Source organism: Bombus impatiens, unplaced genomic scaffold, assembly GCF_000188095.3.
Source record: "Bombus impatiens unplaced genomic scaffold, BIMP_2.2 scf_0317, whole genome shotgun sequence".
Lineage (NCBI taxonomy): Eukaryota > Metazoa > Arthropoda > Insecta > Hymenoptera > Apidae > Bombus > Bombus impatiens.
This window is the reverse complement of record NT_176736.1, coordinates 2,948,836-2,962,662: the sequence shown is the minus strand read 5'-3', so window position 1 is coordinate 2,962,662 and position 13,827 is coordinate 2,948,836. Positions and strand designations below refer to the sequence as shown.

General features: G+C 42.8%; 1 protein-coding gene across 4 annotated transcripts in view; it reads left to right on the top strand.

The window, feature by feature from the left end:
- LOC100744414 (netrin receptor UNC5C) overlaps positions 1 to 13,827 on the top strand; it is a 47,310-nt gene that overhangs the window by 5,375 nt on the left and 28,108 nt on the right. For all 4 annotated transcript variants that reach the window (XM_024367220.2, XM_024367222.2, XM_024367221.2 and 1 more), the window contains exon 2: positions 11,158 to 11,360. In XM_024367220.2, the coding sequence (XP_024222988.1) occupies positions 11,279 to 11,360 (82 nt within the window). In that variant the 5' untranslated portion in view covers positions 11,158 to 11,278. The remainder of the gene's footprint in view (positions 1 to 11,157; positions 11,361 to 13,827) is intronic.

Here is a 13,827-nt window from a genome sequence, read left to right as displayed (position 1 = left end):
AATTCCATCGACGCGACTCGTCGACGATGAAAGAAGTCGGCGGAAGCGGCGAGACGAAAGCGAACAGCACGAGAAAACTGAAAAGCGTTGACGGGAACATTCAAAGGGGCGCGTGTCGCGTTCACGGGAACGAGACGACGCAGCAGAAATAAGAGGATCCATTGGCACCGCTCGCGGGTCCCCGCTCGACTTTCTTTATTTTCCGGTCGGACAGGCTGAAAAAGAGAAGGAAGAGAGAGTTTCAGCAGCGTCTTTCTTTATCCAGCCACGCTTCGCCGGAGATCATTACGCGGGCAGCAGCTTCGCGCAGAATGGTTGGTCGTTAATAATGTCTGTCAAAGTCAAATAACAGGTCCCATTCCTCCCGATTCGTGACGTTTAGTCAGCGTAATCTCATGCTCCGTGTAATCTCATGCTGCGGGTAATCGAGGCTTTTTCAATTTTTCTCTCCCCTCTCGCAGGACGTTTATTATCTGGCGGAATGAGTTCATGTGGCGCTCGAACGTTCCGCGTTATCCAATCGCCAATTGACGTTTTCATACGGAAAGTTTCTTTGATATTGAAAATTCCGTTTGACGTCGGCTCGATAAGAAAAGGGTTGAGTAAGTCGTAACGCGATAAGCCACAGAGCTTAGACGCAAGTGAAAGATCGTAGATTGTCGGCGAATAATCTAGAGTCGATAGTCCCGATTCTCGCGCCGCTTTTTCGTCGTAAGGATCGTTAATCTTCAACGAAGGTTTTTTGCATCCGTGTTATGAGCTCGCGTGTTCGATCTGCGCACGAGCTTCGTGAGTATCCCGTAATTATCGAACGGTGCCGTTTTTGCATGGATATCGGTAGAGATTTCCATGATTACCCGCGGGTAATCGAGAACCATCGAGGTAAGTCGACGCGACTCCGCTGTAAATTATATGCATATACCGTATTCGATTCACGGGAAACTTGTACCGCAACGGGGCGCGCACATGATCGATAACATTGATGATAATGTGTATCTAAATTTTCTGTACTTGTCCACATTAACAATAGTATTGATAGCGTGTAAATCTCTTAACAATGTCTTTTGTATCTCTAAATGGCAATTGAATCTTCGCCTTAATCTCCATTCCCTTCTTAAAGGAGCCATTTCCTACAAGTGTCAGACAGCTGAACCTGATGCGAATGCATCAGTTGAGCATCATTTAAAAATACGCTTCTTCGATGTATCATTATATCTACAAGCGTTTTGCACACTGATAGAATATCTCTCTATGCGAATACGATATGCAATCGAATCAGACGTCTCACGCTGATGAGCATATTACAGATATTTCTGCACAATCATACTTTTATAGTCCAATTAAACACATGGAATCTAAACAGAGACTTGTTTCATCTATCGAATATTATAATGATCGCCTTATTTTAAACATTTTATACTTCTACATTATCATGCATATCTTCGATAACTCTATGCTTCTACGTTTTTCGTAGACGCATAAGAATCCTCTAGATCCATCGATAAACTCGCAGCTTTCTCGCGATATAACGCGATACCCATCATTAATAATCATTATTCCTCTGGTACTTTAACAAACTGAAACCGAAAGAATCCTCCCAAGGCAAGAAACGTCGAAGAAAAACATCAGTGGTTACTATGGACAGGAGGCAGGAAACGAGAGGCACGTGATGGGAGTGCGTAAGGCCGGTCGAAGGCGCGTTTCGTTCCCCTAGCCCGTTTTCCGTCGCGAGGCCATTAAAAACTCGCCGATGCGGCCTGTTATCTCGGTCGACGGATCGATTTTCGGTATCGCGGTCTCGATCGGCTCGCAGGAAACAACGTTGCGCCTTGCAGGAGGCTGAACCGGGGCCCACCTGGCACGCGTTGCCCCTCCATCTGCGTTCTCACGGGCTTCGTCCTTCTTTTCTACCTGCCTCCTGTTCGAAACCTCGGCGAGCGTGCGCGGCAAACACCATGTTCACGCTTCGACGAATTTCTACAGTGATTCTGGGTTGGTGGGTTACGAACGACCGATGAAGATGAAGGACCCCGAGAATTTTCTTGTTAAGTTATAGAGACTTCCTGAGGTCTGAGGGACGTCGAACATAATGGATACAAATCGAATCGAACAGAGATTCGCAGGATAAGGAGATACAAGGTTAGATAAGGGAGGCCGCGAGGGTAGAATTTGTGGCTAATAATGCGGAAATCCGACGCCCGGAAAAGCTAACGCGTCGATAAAGAGATATGGGAAGACACGATTATGGGGAGGGATGGTTTGGTGAATGGAAGGACGGTGAGAATGGAGGGTAGATTTGTTAAATCGTATTCTCTTGGGTTTTTTTCGATTATGGTTTAATTTTTATAGATGCGGTGCATATTTTTGACTCGTAATTACAGATGCATCGTTTATAAGACATTCTATGTTTTGGTTTGTGTGCATCCACTCTTTGATGTCGGTTGCTGTAAGATAGAAATTTCATATAGAAATAAACTTTGAGATAGAAACTTTTTTTTTACTGTTAATGTAACGTTGTTCGTATGTTACGAAGCTTCAAAATATTCAATTTAAACGATACTTAAACAAACCCCTGAACAAACAAACGAGTCTATCGATGTCGAAATCTAGCGAAACAAGATAAAGGAAAGCAAATTGAGCGGGTGTCAGGCAGGATAGTAAAACGAGGCGAACAAGAGATAGAAAAAGAGACAACCGCTGCGAGACATTCATCACGAAACGTCCCAAAAGTGCTGGTACATGTGTGTATATGTGGTGTGTGTACGTTTGGTATGCATGGCGGCGAACGATCGACACGCGAGATTAGAGGGAAAGCGTATCGTGGAAACGAGTTTCTTCTGGCGCTAGGTCCACCACGTCAAGATCGCGCGACAGATACGACTAGTCGGGAAAAACGTGATCGAAGGAAAAAAGCCAGTCTGCATCCTGAATTTTCCCTAGTCTAGCACTGTATATTGTGTTTCGTGTATTCATGGAAAAACGTCAAATAATTCCGCGACTCGAATCATGGCATAGAAGACGAACGTTTGATCCTCTGGACGCTCAACTCGATGGCGTCGTTGACTAACGCACACGTGGCTCACTCGATGTATTTTCAGCGACACGCGGCATCCAGTCGCTCTTATTCGCGCAACGCAGCGGCGCCGCTTTAACGAAGCGATCAAAGAAGTTACGAAGGTGTGCATCGAATTTAGACTTTGAAAATAGAGAAACTAGAATGGTCTACTTAATAGCTTGTATTACCGACGATATCGATTTTTTTGGATTTCAGTAATACTTAAATTCAGATGATTCAGATTTGATTCTTCGCTACTTAGTGTTCTGAGCTCATAATACCAATTGCAAAAGGCAATGAACAGATGCCATGAGAGTATTATCGTTTATTCTCGTCAAATCTCATCAAATCTTTCTCCTTGTCGGTAGAATTGGATTTCATCGATAAAATCGTTACCTGTTTCACGAGAGTTGCAACATAAGCCACCAATTTGTTGAAATTTAACCGAGCACTATTGTATACAAAATCATAGGAAAGTACAGATTTTCCGTGAACGAAAATGTTCTCTTGATTTTTCGCGGAAATACTACAAGTCATCTTTCGTGTTACAATTTCACTGGAGAAGTCACGGTTGAAGCCGGGTCTTCTCGAGCTCCCGTGAAATTTCGTCGTTTCCCCTTGACAATTTTAAAAGGCTCAAAGTCACGGGTTAAACCCTCTTCGTGCCACTTTGACGTGGCTGTTTCAACCCCGTTCCTTTCACCGCCGTGTCACCGTGGCAAAGGAACAAACACTCGCACGAGGGTTCCAGGCTTCTTTTCGACGCTACGGAAAATCGATGAATCAAGGATCGTAATGGACGACGTTACAAGCTCGCAGCGGTGGCCACGATGCACTGGATACCCATAAATCGTCCGCGCAGGTCAAGTCTCAACGAATTGAATCCTCGTTCTCGTAGGTAGCCGCAAATTTGTACACATTGCGTCGAGGTTTCGTCGTCATCCTCCGTTAGCCACCCTGTATACCACAAAAAGTTCGTGTATCTTTCAAAGATACGAAGGAGAAACGACAAAAGAGGACATAACGTTGGTCGTATGAAAGCTTGTATCTTTGAGATCGGTTCAGATCTTAGGAAGATAGGGCACGCGGTCGTATTGTGGTTACGCGTGCAAATTTACTGCTTGTAGGCACGCATCTGGCTTGAGGACCGTCTACATTTACAGACAATTGTTCGCAGACACGTAGATAATTCGCAGAAAGTGGCATAAAGTAGAAATCCAAAGGTAGTTTGTATAAAGAAGAGGAAAATCGGTATGAATGAAAAAATCTTGAAGTAGATAAAATTTTTGTGGATAAAGAATTCTGTGTGATGTATTAAACTTCTTCTAAGCAGGAAACTTAGTTTGAGAAACTTTAATACAATTAAACTTTAGTAGAAAAATTTGTACGAATTCACAAAGCTTAGGACATTTATAATAAGGTCCTTTGAATATAAATTACAAATATTACCTACTTTTGGAGAATAGTATTTTTAGAAAATAATGCACTTATAGGTACTTGTCCGACTATTGAATAATCATCGGTGCTTCACTGAAATGAAAAAGAAGAAATAGTGTCTGTAACTGTCCCCGGGACAAGTATATATGAACAACTGTCTGTAAGTCTAAACGAGTCTTTAACTAACGGACCCACAGCTAGTCAGAAGAACTATATCTCCAAGGATCTTCATTCGAAGACTACCTACGTGGAAGATAAGCAGAAGTGAACGAGATCGAGGAGCATAGAGAGGAAATATTCTAGGCGCGCTGTATAAAGATGCTCCGCAAACCCACATCCCTTCCTCTGCAGGGGGGTTGACATGTTTATTTCGCTCCGTAATCTTCTCGGATTACGTTTTGGCCACGGAACAGGGTGAAGAGGGGAGGGAAAGAGAGACGTTTGTCGAAGAGAGGGTGGAGAATAAAAAGAAAGGGACACCGAGAAAGGAAGGATAGCCAGGGGCGGAGACACGAAGCGCATACCTGGCGTCACACGTGTGCCTCTCGAGAAGAGGCCTCTTGAAATCTTGTACACAAAACGGACCCTTAAACGCAGTGACTGCAATCGACTCGTGGTACGTTCGTGTTACGCATACTGTGCTACTTCTACGTAGAACAAGATTCACTGATGCTATAGTTGAATCGGAAAGATGTCACAATTTTATCGATTCAATAGCAGCAAATTATTTTATCGAAGACAGAATCAAATGTAATAAGTTGCAGAATATTTTGAGAAAAATGAAGAATTTATTTGTTGCACAATTAATTTTTATTGGATTTCAACCTTCGTGGATAAATTATTTCTATTTATTATTATATAATAGTTCATTTCTTTACTGTTACAGGCTTCCAAAACTTCTCTGAAATAAAGATAAATATTGAATGAAAACAAATTTCGTTTTGGTAGTTTTTGAATGACCCCGTCATTTGTCTGTGGGAATTAAATAATTAAGTAATCAATTGTATGTAGATAGAATGGGAATAAACTCAGATTTGTAACATATCCGAGTCGTGTACCCAATAATTTTCTTTTCTTCAACGACTATTACGGATTAGTTCCAAACACCACAATGAGAGATAATAGTGGAAATGCGCTTGCATGTTTCCACAGGAAAGAAGCTGTTCCATGTGAAATTTACGACTCCCCACGATCGCGTGTTGTGAGCGCAGAATGATCTAGAGATGAATACACGCGGGCAAGAAAATTGGTCAAGGGATGATTTAGTGAGAAATGTCTTTTTTATGGCGCTTTGAGATTCGCCGGGAAGATACCAGGATGAAAAGTACGGTAGATCGATCTTTGTGTACATTTAGTCTGTAGCAGGAACTTTATCATCTTAATACATACTCTTCTTTATTCTTCAAAAAGAATCCTCCATACATTATCATTTTTTATACTACTTTATTCTTGTCATTTTTTTAAATTCCTCGTAAATCATTTTGTTCGACAAACACATGTTTTAGAAAAGGTACAACTATCTGTATATCGTATCTCACAATATATATATATATATCTAAATCAAAATGCTATTTAATGGATGGAACTCTTCAGAAAAATAAACGTAGCTAATTAGTTAAGGCGGATCTTTTAAAAAAATTTTTGTTACCTCTGTATCTAGCTTCTTGAACTACATAAAGAAAAAATTGATATCATTTCATGATCAATGTAACGGTGTTCTTTGTCAGAAAGGAACACAGATTACAAGAAGCCACCTTTGATTAAGCCATTCGACTCAACCTTTTGGGTTTCTCCGTCTTCATTCACGGAATACTCCGTACAATATAGATATATCGCAGGCCAATTTCTCCAACCACACAGTGTATACTCAATCCCTTGCGGGGGAAAGCCTGGAGAACACGATCAAGTTCGTGGCTGCGAAACGCAAAATTCGTGACACGTTACGTAAATGCATGCAAATTTATTACAACCAGAGGCGCATGCGTGCGTCGCAATTTACAACGCTGTAAGATAAAATGCGTAATATCCCTGGGTATTAGAAATGTTACGGCGAGCTATAGAACGCTTCGAGATTACACGGCGGAGAGAAGACGAGATCGGCCGGCAAGTTTCTAAATAACACGATGCACGGTTTTCACGGTAAGTCGAAAGAAAGAGAGAAGCAGGAGGAGAGACAATGTCGTAATTGCCCGCTGTTTCACGAAACCCCTGCGATCTTCCAGGGGTTGTGGCTTCTTTCGAGAGCGTCCATCGATCCGTGTCGACCCTGACACGAAAACATATAGCTAAGATGCTGACGAATAACGGAATACAATGAAAGTATCGTCGAAATATCAGAAAGCATCGGCATTGATTTGTAGAAGATCCTTCTTTGTAGAAGAATGGGAAAGTTCGCCGGAACAAATATGTGTAGATATTGATTTCACGTTTGCTGGATGAAAGCTATAAGCACTGTCATATTCTATCATTGTATTAAGCATTTTATTTATAAGTATGACTTGTTCCAACGTCAGTGATTTTATGCCAGAAAATAATTAATTCTATAGGCAGGGTATTCCATATCCGAACCAGTTTTTGGCTATTGTAAGCTTTTAAGAAAATTGGAAAACTTCCGAACTGCCTATACCAAAGATAAACATTGTTTTTCAAACACGAGGATAGTAGAATTTTGCTCTGATCGTGTGAATTTACTCAGAAAGAATGAATTATTCTTTCGCCAAAATGAAAATAGCCTGTTATATAAATCTAACAACATCGATAACTTCACATATTTTCAGTATCACATACATTCAACCCACATATCACTTTTCTCCCCAACGGTACAAGAAAACTACATTTCCCGACTACTTTCGTTGCCATCGAGCTAGCAACCCTAATAGAAACCGTCCTCCCCAGAGGATCAGCGAAATTTCGCGCGCTCTCGCGAGACACGAACAATCAATAACGAATTCTCGATTGGAAGTCTCTCGCGAAAAAACATCCAGCCATTTCTTCGTTCCTCGTGCATAAAGGATTCCCCGGTATATTGGTGAGCGCGTAAGCACGCGTGGATCGTTTCTCGTTCCTCGGGGGCCCGCTTCTGTTCCGTAGCCGAGGTGGAATAGAAACATCGAAGGGAGGCGGCTTCGCAAACCGGTAGCCGCTGAATACTCCGGGGAATCCAGCCCCGTTGATTCCCCCCTACCTGTTGTCACGCGATACTCAGGTTGCCCTTCGAAGCTTTAAGCCGCTTTTCAGTCGCGGTCTCTCATCTCTCAACATATAACATCTCTCTGAACCTCACTGATCCAGAGCGAGAGGAACCAAGAAGAAGAAGTAGAAGAAGAAGAAGAAGAAGAAGAAGAAAAGGGACAATGGGGAAAAAGAGAAAGCGAAAAAGCAAAAGAAGAGGAAGATGAAGAGGAAATGGACAACACGAAGCGCGCACGATGCGTCGGTTTCGAAACAGACGGACAGATTGTGCCGCTTGTAAAGCGGCGAGGAAGACCCCTGGAAAACAGGTCTCATGAAAAGAAAAGACCTTTCGTAGAGCAGCGAAGCGGGTGAATAGCACTCGAGTTTCTCGCGTTTATCCCCGACTAGCGCGCGCCAGGGTGAGAGAGCCAGGCATTCGTGGCAATTGCAGTGTGAAATGCCATGTGTTCATCCGCGCGCGGCACCACGACGTCTGCTCGGTGTCGAGTGTTTTAAGCCTTTGAGTGGTAATACCGGGCACGTTTATAAATTGAGTCCTCGTCCTGGAGGATTTAGACTCCGACATCTCTCTCTCTCTCTCTCTTTCTATTCTCGTCGATGGGAAATCTGTGTAGGGACGTCCGATACGCTCGCATAATGCGCGTTCCACGGCCTCTCTACTCGTCCTGTGGATTATTCCGCGTCATGAATCTTCGAGACCATCCTCGCCCCGTGTCTACCTTCCCTAACACGCGGTCTCGTCCCTGTAGCTCCTGTGTTCCTCGCGTGGTTTCATCGACTTTCCACCGGATAGCGGCCTGACTATTGATTCGACGCGATTTCATCATCGTGATCCACGCTCGTCCCTGTTAACTCCGTTTGCGTTTCAATTAGAGAGATATCGTACCACGCGTCAACACGGAATTTTGATGCGTCAGGGTCTGTGGTGTCGTCGTGGAATTATCATTTTACTCCCTTAAACCGCGATTCAACCGATCTTTGATCTAATTTTACCCTGTCGGAGGCTGGAAGGAATTTCTTAAAGGATGGTGAAATTCATCAAAGATAATTACTTCGAGCGCTGACAGAGCACGTGCACTTGGAACCACTTTCGATCTCGAACGAAATAGTTTGCGCCGCCTACAAACGCGAGTTCGCGAGGCTAACAAAGGACCCACGAAGGACGACATTGACAAACGATCCTCCTGTCGCGTTTCAATCCGCCGATAGGAGCTCTTACAAGTCTACCAGCGTTTTCTGTTTCTCCCTCTCACTCTTTCTCTCTCTTTTTCTCTCTCTTTCTGTAGCGCGCGTTTGTTCCCATGAATTTCCTTCGAGTCTTGTCCAACGAAACACGAGCTCGCGAAACTAGTTCCCCGCGAGTACACACCGAACTGTTCCAAGCAAATACGTTCGCCGTGTGTGTAGCGCTTTATCGCCGCTCGTAAAGTTTCATCTGGACTTTAATTAAACCCGGGAACCTCTCTCGATACTAGTCAGACGCCGATATTTTGCATAGAATGAGCCCGTATAACCGGAGCAATCGAATCTTGATTCTCTGGCTTCCTCTAGGAATTCCTTTATTTTTTTCATTCTTCTATCATGTAACAGAGGAAAAGCTTGATTACCTGAAAAATAAAATTCCTCCGCTTATATTTACATAGCTGATTAATCTTCTCTATAACTGTTTCTTATATTTATCAAGTAATCGAAGAATCTTATTAATCCAGAGGAGCGAGCTACCCCCTTCGAGCTTCCAATTATCCCAAGGACGAAACGAATTTTTCGCGTCTGGCGATCCATTTCCACTAGACGGATCGCCGTTAATAATTAACGATTCCCGGTTATCGGACTGGATTGGCCACGAAGAACCGGCGCGAGGTTGATTCGAGGGAAACGAAACGAAGGGAGCGAGAAAGGGGGTGGAATTACCAATCTACCTCTCTCTCTCTCTCTCTCTCTCTCTCTCTGCCTCTCTAGGTTCGAACGAAGGCACCACGAGGAAATTTCGCGTGCGGGAAAGTGCGCGGTACCGGTGGAATATTTAAATGGCAAGGGTTGCCAGCCGGCACCTAAGTGGCACTCTCACCACTCCTAACCGTCTTTTACGTTTTCCGGTGGAAACAACGGAACGAGCAAGCGAACCCAGGAGAAACGTTCAATCCGCGTCCCAGCGTCGATGTCGCTTCCGCCCTCCATCGCGTGCCACCAAGAAGTTTCCATTTTTTTTTTCTTTTTTTGAGAAAAAGCCGCTGCTGGCTTATATTTTCGATGAAAACGCACCCTTCCAAGCGGCAACCATAGCTCGAACGCGGTTCCTATAGAAACTGTTAATTTTTTTTCTGAGACCTTTTTCTATTTTCTTTCTATTTTTTGTTTTCACGTTTCAAGAGTGGATATGTATTTTAAGATGAGATTGAATATACGAGGACATGGTTGGAGGAACGTTATGTCAGTGGATTTCGAGTCGAGAGGGATCAAGAGTCCACTTTTACCTCTAGAAATGAAATATCTTTGAATGTGGAATTTAATCTGAATTTTTCACTGCGTTTTCAAGTCTCAGAACGATATTATTGGAGAATAGTACGAAAAGGAAAATTATATTTATATGTACAGTACCGATTGACAGTATATAAAGAAGTTGTATTCAAAGTATATCTGATAATCTAGCAACACACAAGTTTCCACTGACTACTCAAAATGACAAGTCTTTAGTCGATTTTACGGTGAATTTGTGTAAATGTAAGTTGAAGAGCGTGCACGTGACCCCAGAAGTCGCTTTCCATACATTCTTCGTATATACATATGTATCACTGAAAAACTTACTGCTTCATTTATCTTAATTAATCATGACTGACGAACTACGATGTATACCCAGGCTAGTTCATGCAACGTTAATCTATTCCCTCGTATACGCCGTGCACGCTTCTAAAACATTCCGTAGAAACGGATAATAGCTGCACGCTGCTTTATTCATTCACTTGGAAACAATTGCATTAGCCTCGTCAAGTAGATATATCACGATGCTGTTTCTCTGTTAGCTACAAAGAATACTCTTCGTACATTTTCAACCTTAGACACGCCATATTACAACGCATGCGTTCACTTACCAGTTTCAATCTATGATGGAGATAGAACTGTAGTAGAGTCATTTATATTTGAATTGCATTTCTTGGAATAAAATTTTAATGGATATCTTCCTATAATTCAACATGATTGTAAAATGATAGAAAGAGAAATCTTTACGCTGCAACCTATAATTTGACATCCTATATATTTACTTCCTATATATTACTTCTGATTCAAAGTTTTCTTTCATAAGAACAGAGAATCGTAACTCGTGGAAAGAATCAATGAATCCTGGCTATATCCATGAACAATTTGCCCATCAATGAGTTCGAGTAAACGAAGTTCAACTACATTATCATCTATCACGTTTGAAAATCCTACAGCTTTTAATTTTAATCGGATTACTCATTTTTCTATTTCAGGTGCAGTCCACAACCACCAAGAGGTTTCACGGTGAAAGTGCATCGCCACCATTTTCCTTAATTCAATTTTCTTCGACGTAAGATGAACGAATGATCGACGAACGACGGTGACACGTACGCGATGAGGCCGAAATCGTGTTCCCTGTTCCTGTTGTTCTGCGTGCTGTTGCCGGGTCTGGTGCGCCCCTTCACATCCGGCGAAGGTGAGCAAACTTCCATCCCAGAGTCTCTCATGACGACAAAATGCAGTCGTCAGAGAGGGAACAGAGACTCTCCAGTTAGAATCTCGCTTTCTATCGATTCAAGAACCCGACTGCGACAGTCGATGACTGAAGTGATCGAGTGCACTTCGTACGAGTTCTTTCACCACGGAAACGGGAAACGAATGCTCACGGCCTCGTAGATCGTTCGATAAGTTGGAAAACGGGCGGACTTGTTCTGAGAAACAGCCGCCATTTTGTTATTTTCTGCTCATTTCACAGGGGCAATTAGTTCGGAGATAAAGAGTTTCTAATGTTTATCGTAAAATTCTGCATAAACTCCTCGGACCTTTGAAATCATACTATGCACTTGATATTTCAATTTTCCAGAAATTTACTTCAGAGATTCTGATTTGTTTATTTGTATTATTGATATTGTTTGTTTAGGTCCTGAGATTGTTTATTTCCATTCTTGATCTTAACCTTTCGTAGTCGAACTGTAGTCGTCAATGTATGTCATGCCATTTCGTTTACCTTTAGCCGCTTCCTTTTATTCTTTCGTACCAAAATTTAATTTGATAAAAATGTTACAACGTAGGCAATATCATTATTTTAGGTTTATAATATTTCTTCCATTGATTCGTTTCTTTTTCTGATGATAAATTACTCTATTTTAAAATAACTTTAAAACAGAAAAGCTAACATGCAGGAGCATAATAATCGAATGAAACCACCGTGCCCAACAACTAATGTGCGTTAATCCCCTAAATTCCTTGAACAAGCCTCCAAAAAAAACTTCCATTTATCCATCATTTTCCTACGATCGCTCAAGATTCGATTCCCAATCCCCACAGCGAAGCTTTATTGTTCCCCGATCCTGATCCAAGGGTACGTCAGTAATCAACGTTCGACGCTCACGAGGGAGGAAGCCGAACACGGACATGCTTTTTGCGATTCCCTAGCCGAGAAAGAACCTGGTCGTGTTCTATGTGCACGGGGCTAGTCACGAGCACGGTCTTTGGCTTGGAAAAGGGAAAGGGTGAACGGAGAGGGGCCCAGGCAGATCTAATTATACGGCAAGTCAGCGTCGTTGATTAGTGGTGGGCATAACCGGCCGGTTACGTTACACCAGCCGTTTTCGATGATGGATTACGATCCCCTGGAGCTAGTTTTAAAGCGACTTTACGCGAAGAGGGGGGCTTTTGGTCTTTCTCGGTTTCTTAGCGCGAGACTCGCGAGACCACGTGGCCGACTAATTAGCGTCCCCGACATCCACCGGCCTCGTCATCGCGGCACATAGGGATGATGAATGGCACACGGCAAGCAAAAAAAGAAAAAAAGAAAAAAATGAAAGAATCGTTACACATAACGATAGAAAGTTCACGGATTTATACGCCTTAACTGCGCGTATCTCGAAGCGAGAACCATTCGAAAATGTATGCAGTAGAAGAATTATTGCGTTCTTTAAACCTTCTTTCGAGGAAGTTGCGCCGGTGTTCGCTATGTCGGTCGTATTTCAAATTAACACATTGGCAATAGTACGCGTTATGCCTCAACAATTTCTGATAAAAAGAATTGTACAAGGGGTTATGAATAACATGCGGTTTATGAGAAAGGTCATCGTATCTGCTTAACGATATTGTGTTATAGAATTGGTTGAAAAGAGATAGCGGTTATCGTGTGTGAGAAAATAGAGACCCGTTTAACTACAATATATGGATAATTGGAATTAGAGTGAGAAGATAAAAATGTACAGATATGTGCAATTGTGTCTCTGTGAAACCCATCGTTTTAACTTTTCAACACGTTAAACTAATCAATTCTAGCTGCCACTAATATTCCGATTTCAACACTACGGAGTGTGACTGACATTTAACGCTTTTAAAAACAATACTTTAATCAAGTTCACGCGACTCAATTATTAATGCGTTAACGAACATACCAGTGGAACCTACAAAATCGTTTAACGAGTGAATTTCACCGTTTCCACCTCGCTCGCAGTGACTCATTCGCGGATACCGGCAAACTCTTCCAACAACGCAAACTCATCAATAGGCAAAGCCACAGCCACGCTTCACCGACGCAAACAACACCAGCCAGACTTTTCTAACGCTCGGAGTAATTACGCTTTCCGACAGCTGGCACGGTCGTTCATTTTTTCCCCAAGCCGCGGGAGAGGCACCGCCATGCAAATTGCACGCGTCGACATTTAACGACTTCGATTGTGTGTGCACGCGTGCGACTTTCCCGCGAAGCCAGCGCATCGTCGGCGACACCGTGGAGAGGAAACGGCGCCTAAGAAAATCGTTCTCTGTTCTTACGTTGCCAGGTGAACTGTTGACTGTTCAGTCGATAAAGAAAGAGGGAGAAAGAGAGAGGTTCTTACGTGCGTAGAAACCCGCGTGTGAATAATAGCTCCGACGATTTATCGCGATGTGATATCGTGTCATAATTCCAACGACTCGGCTGG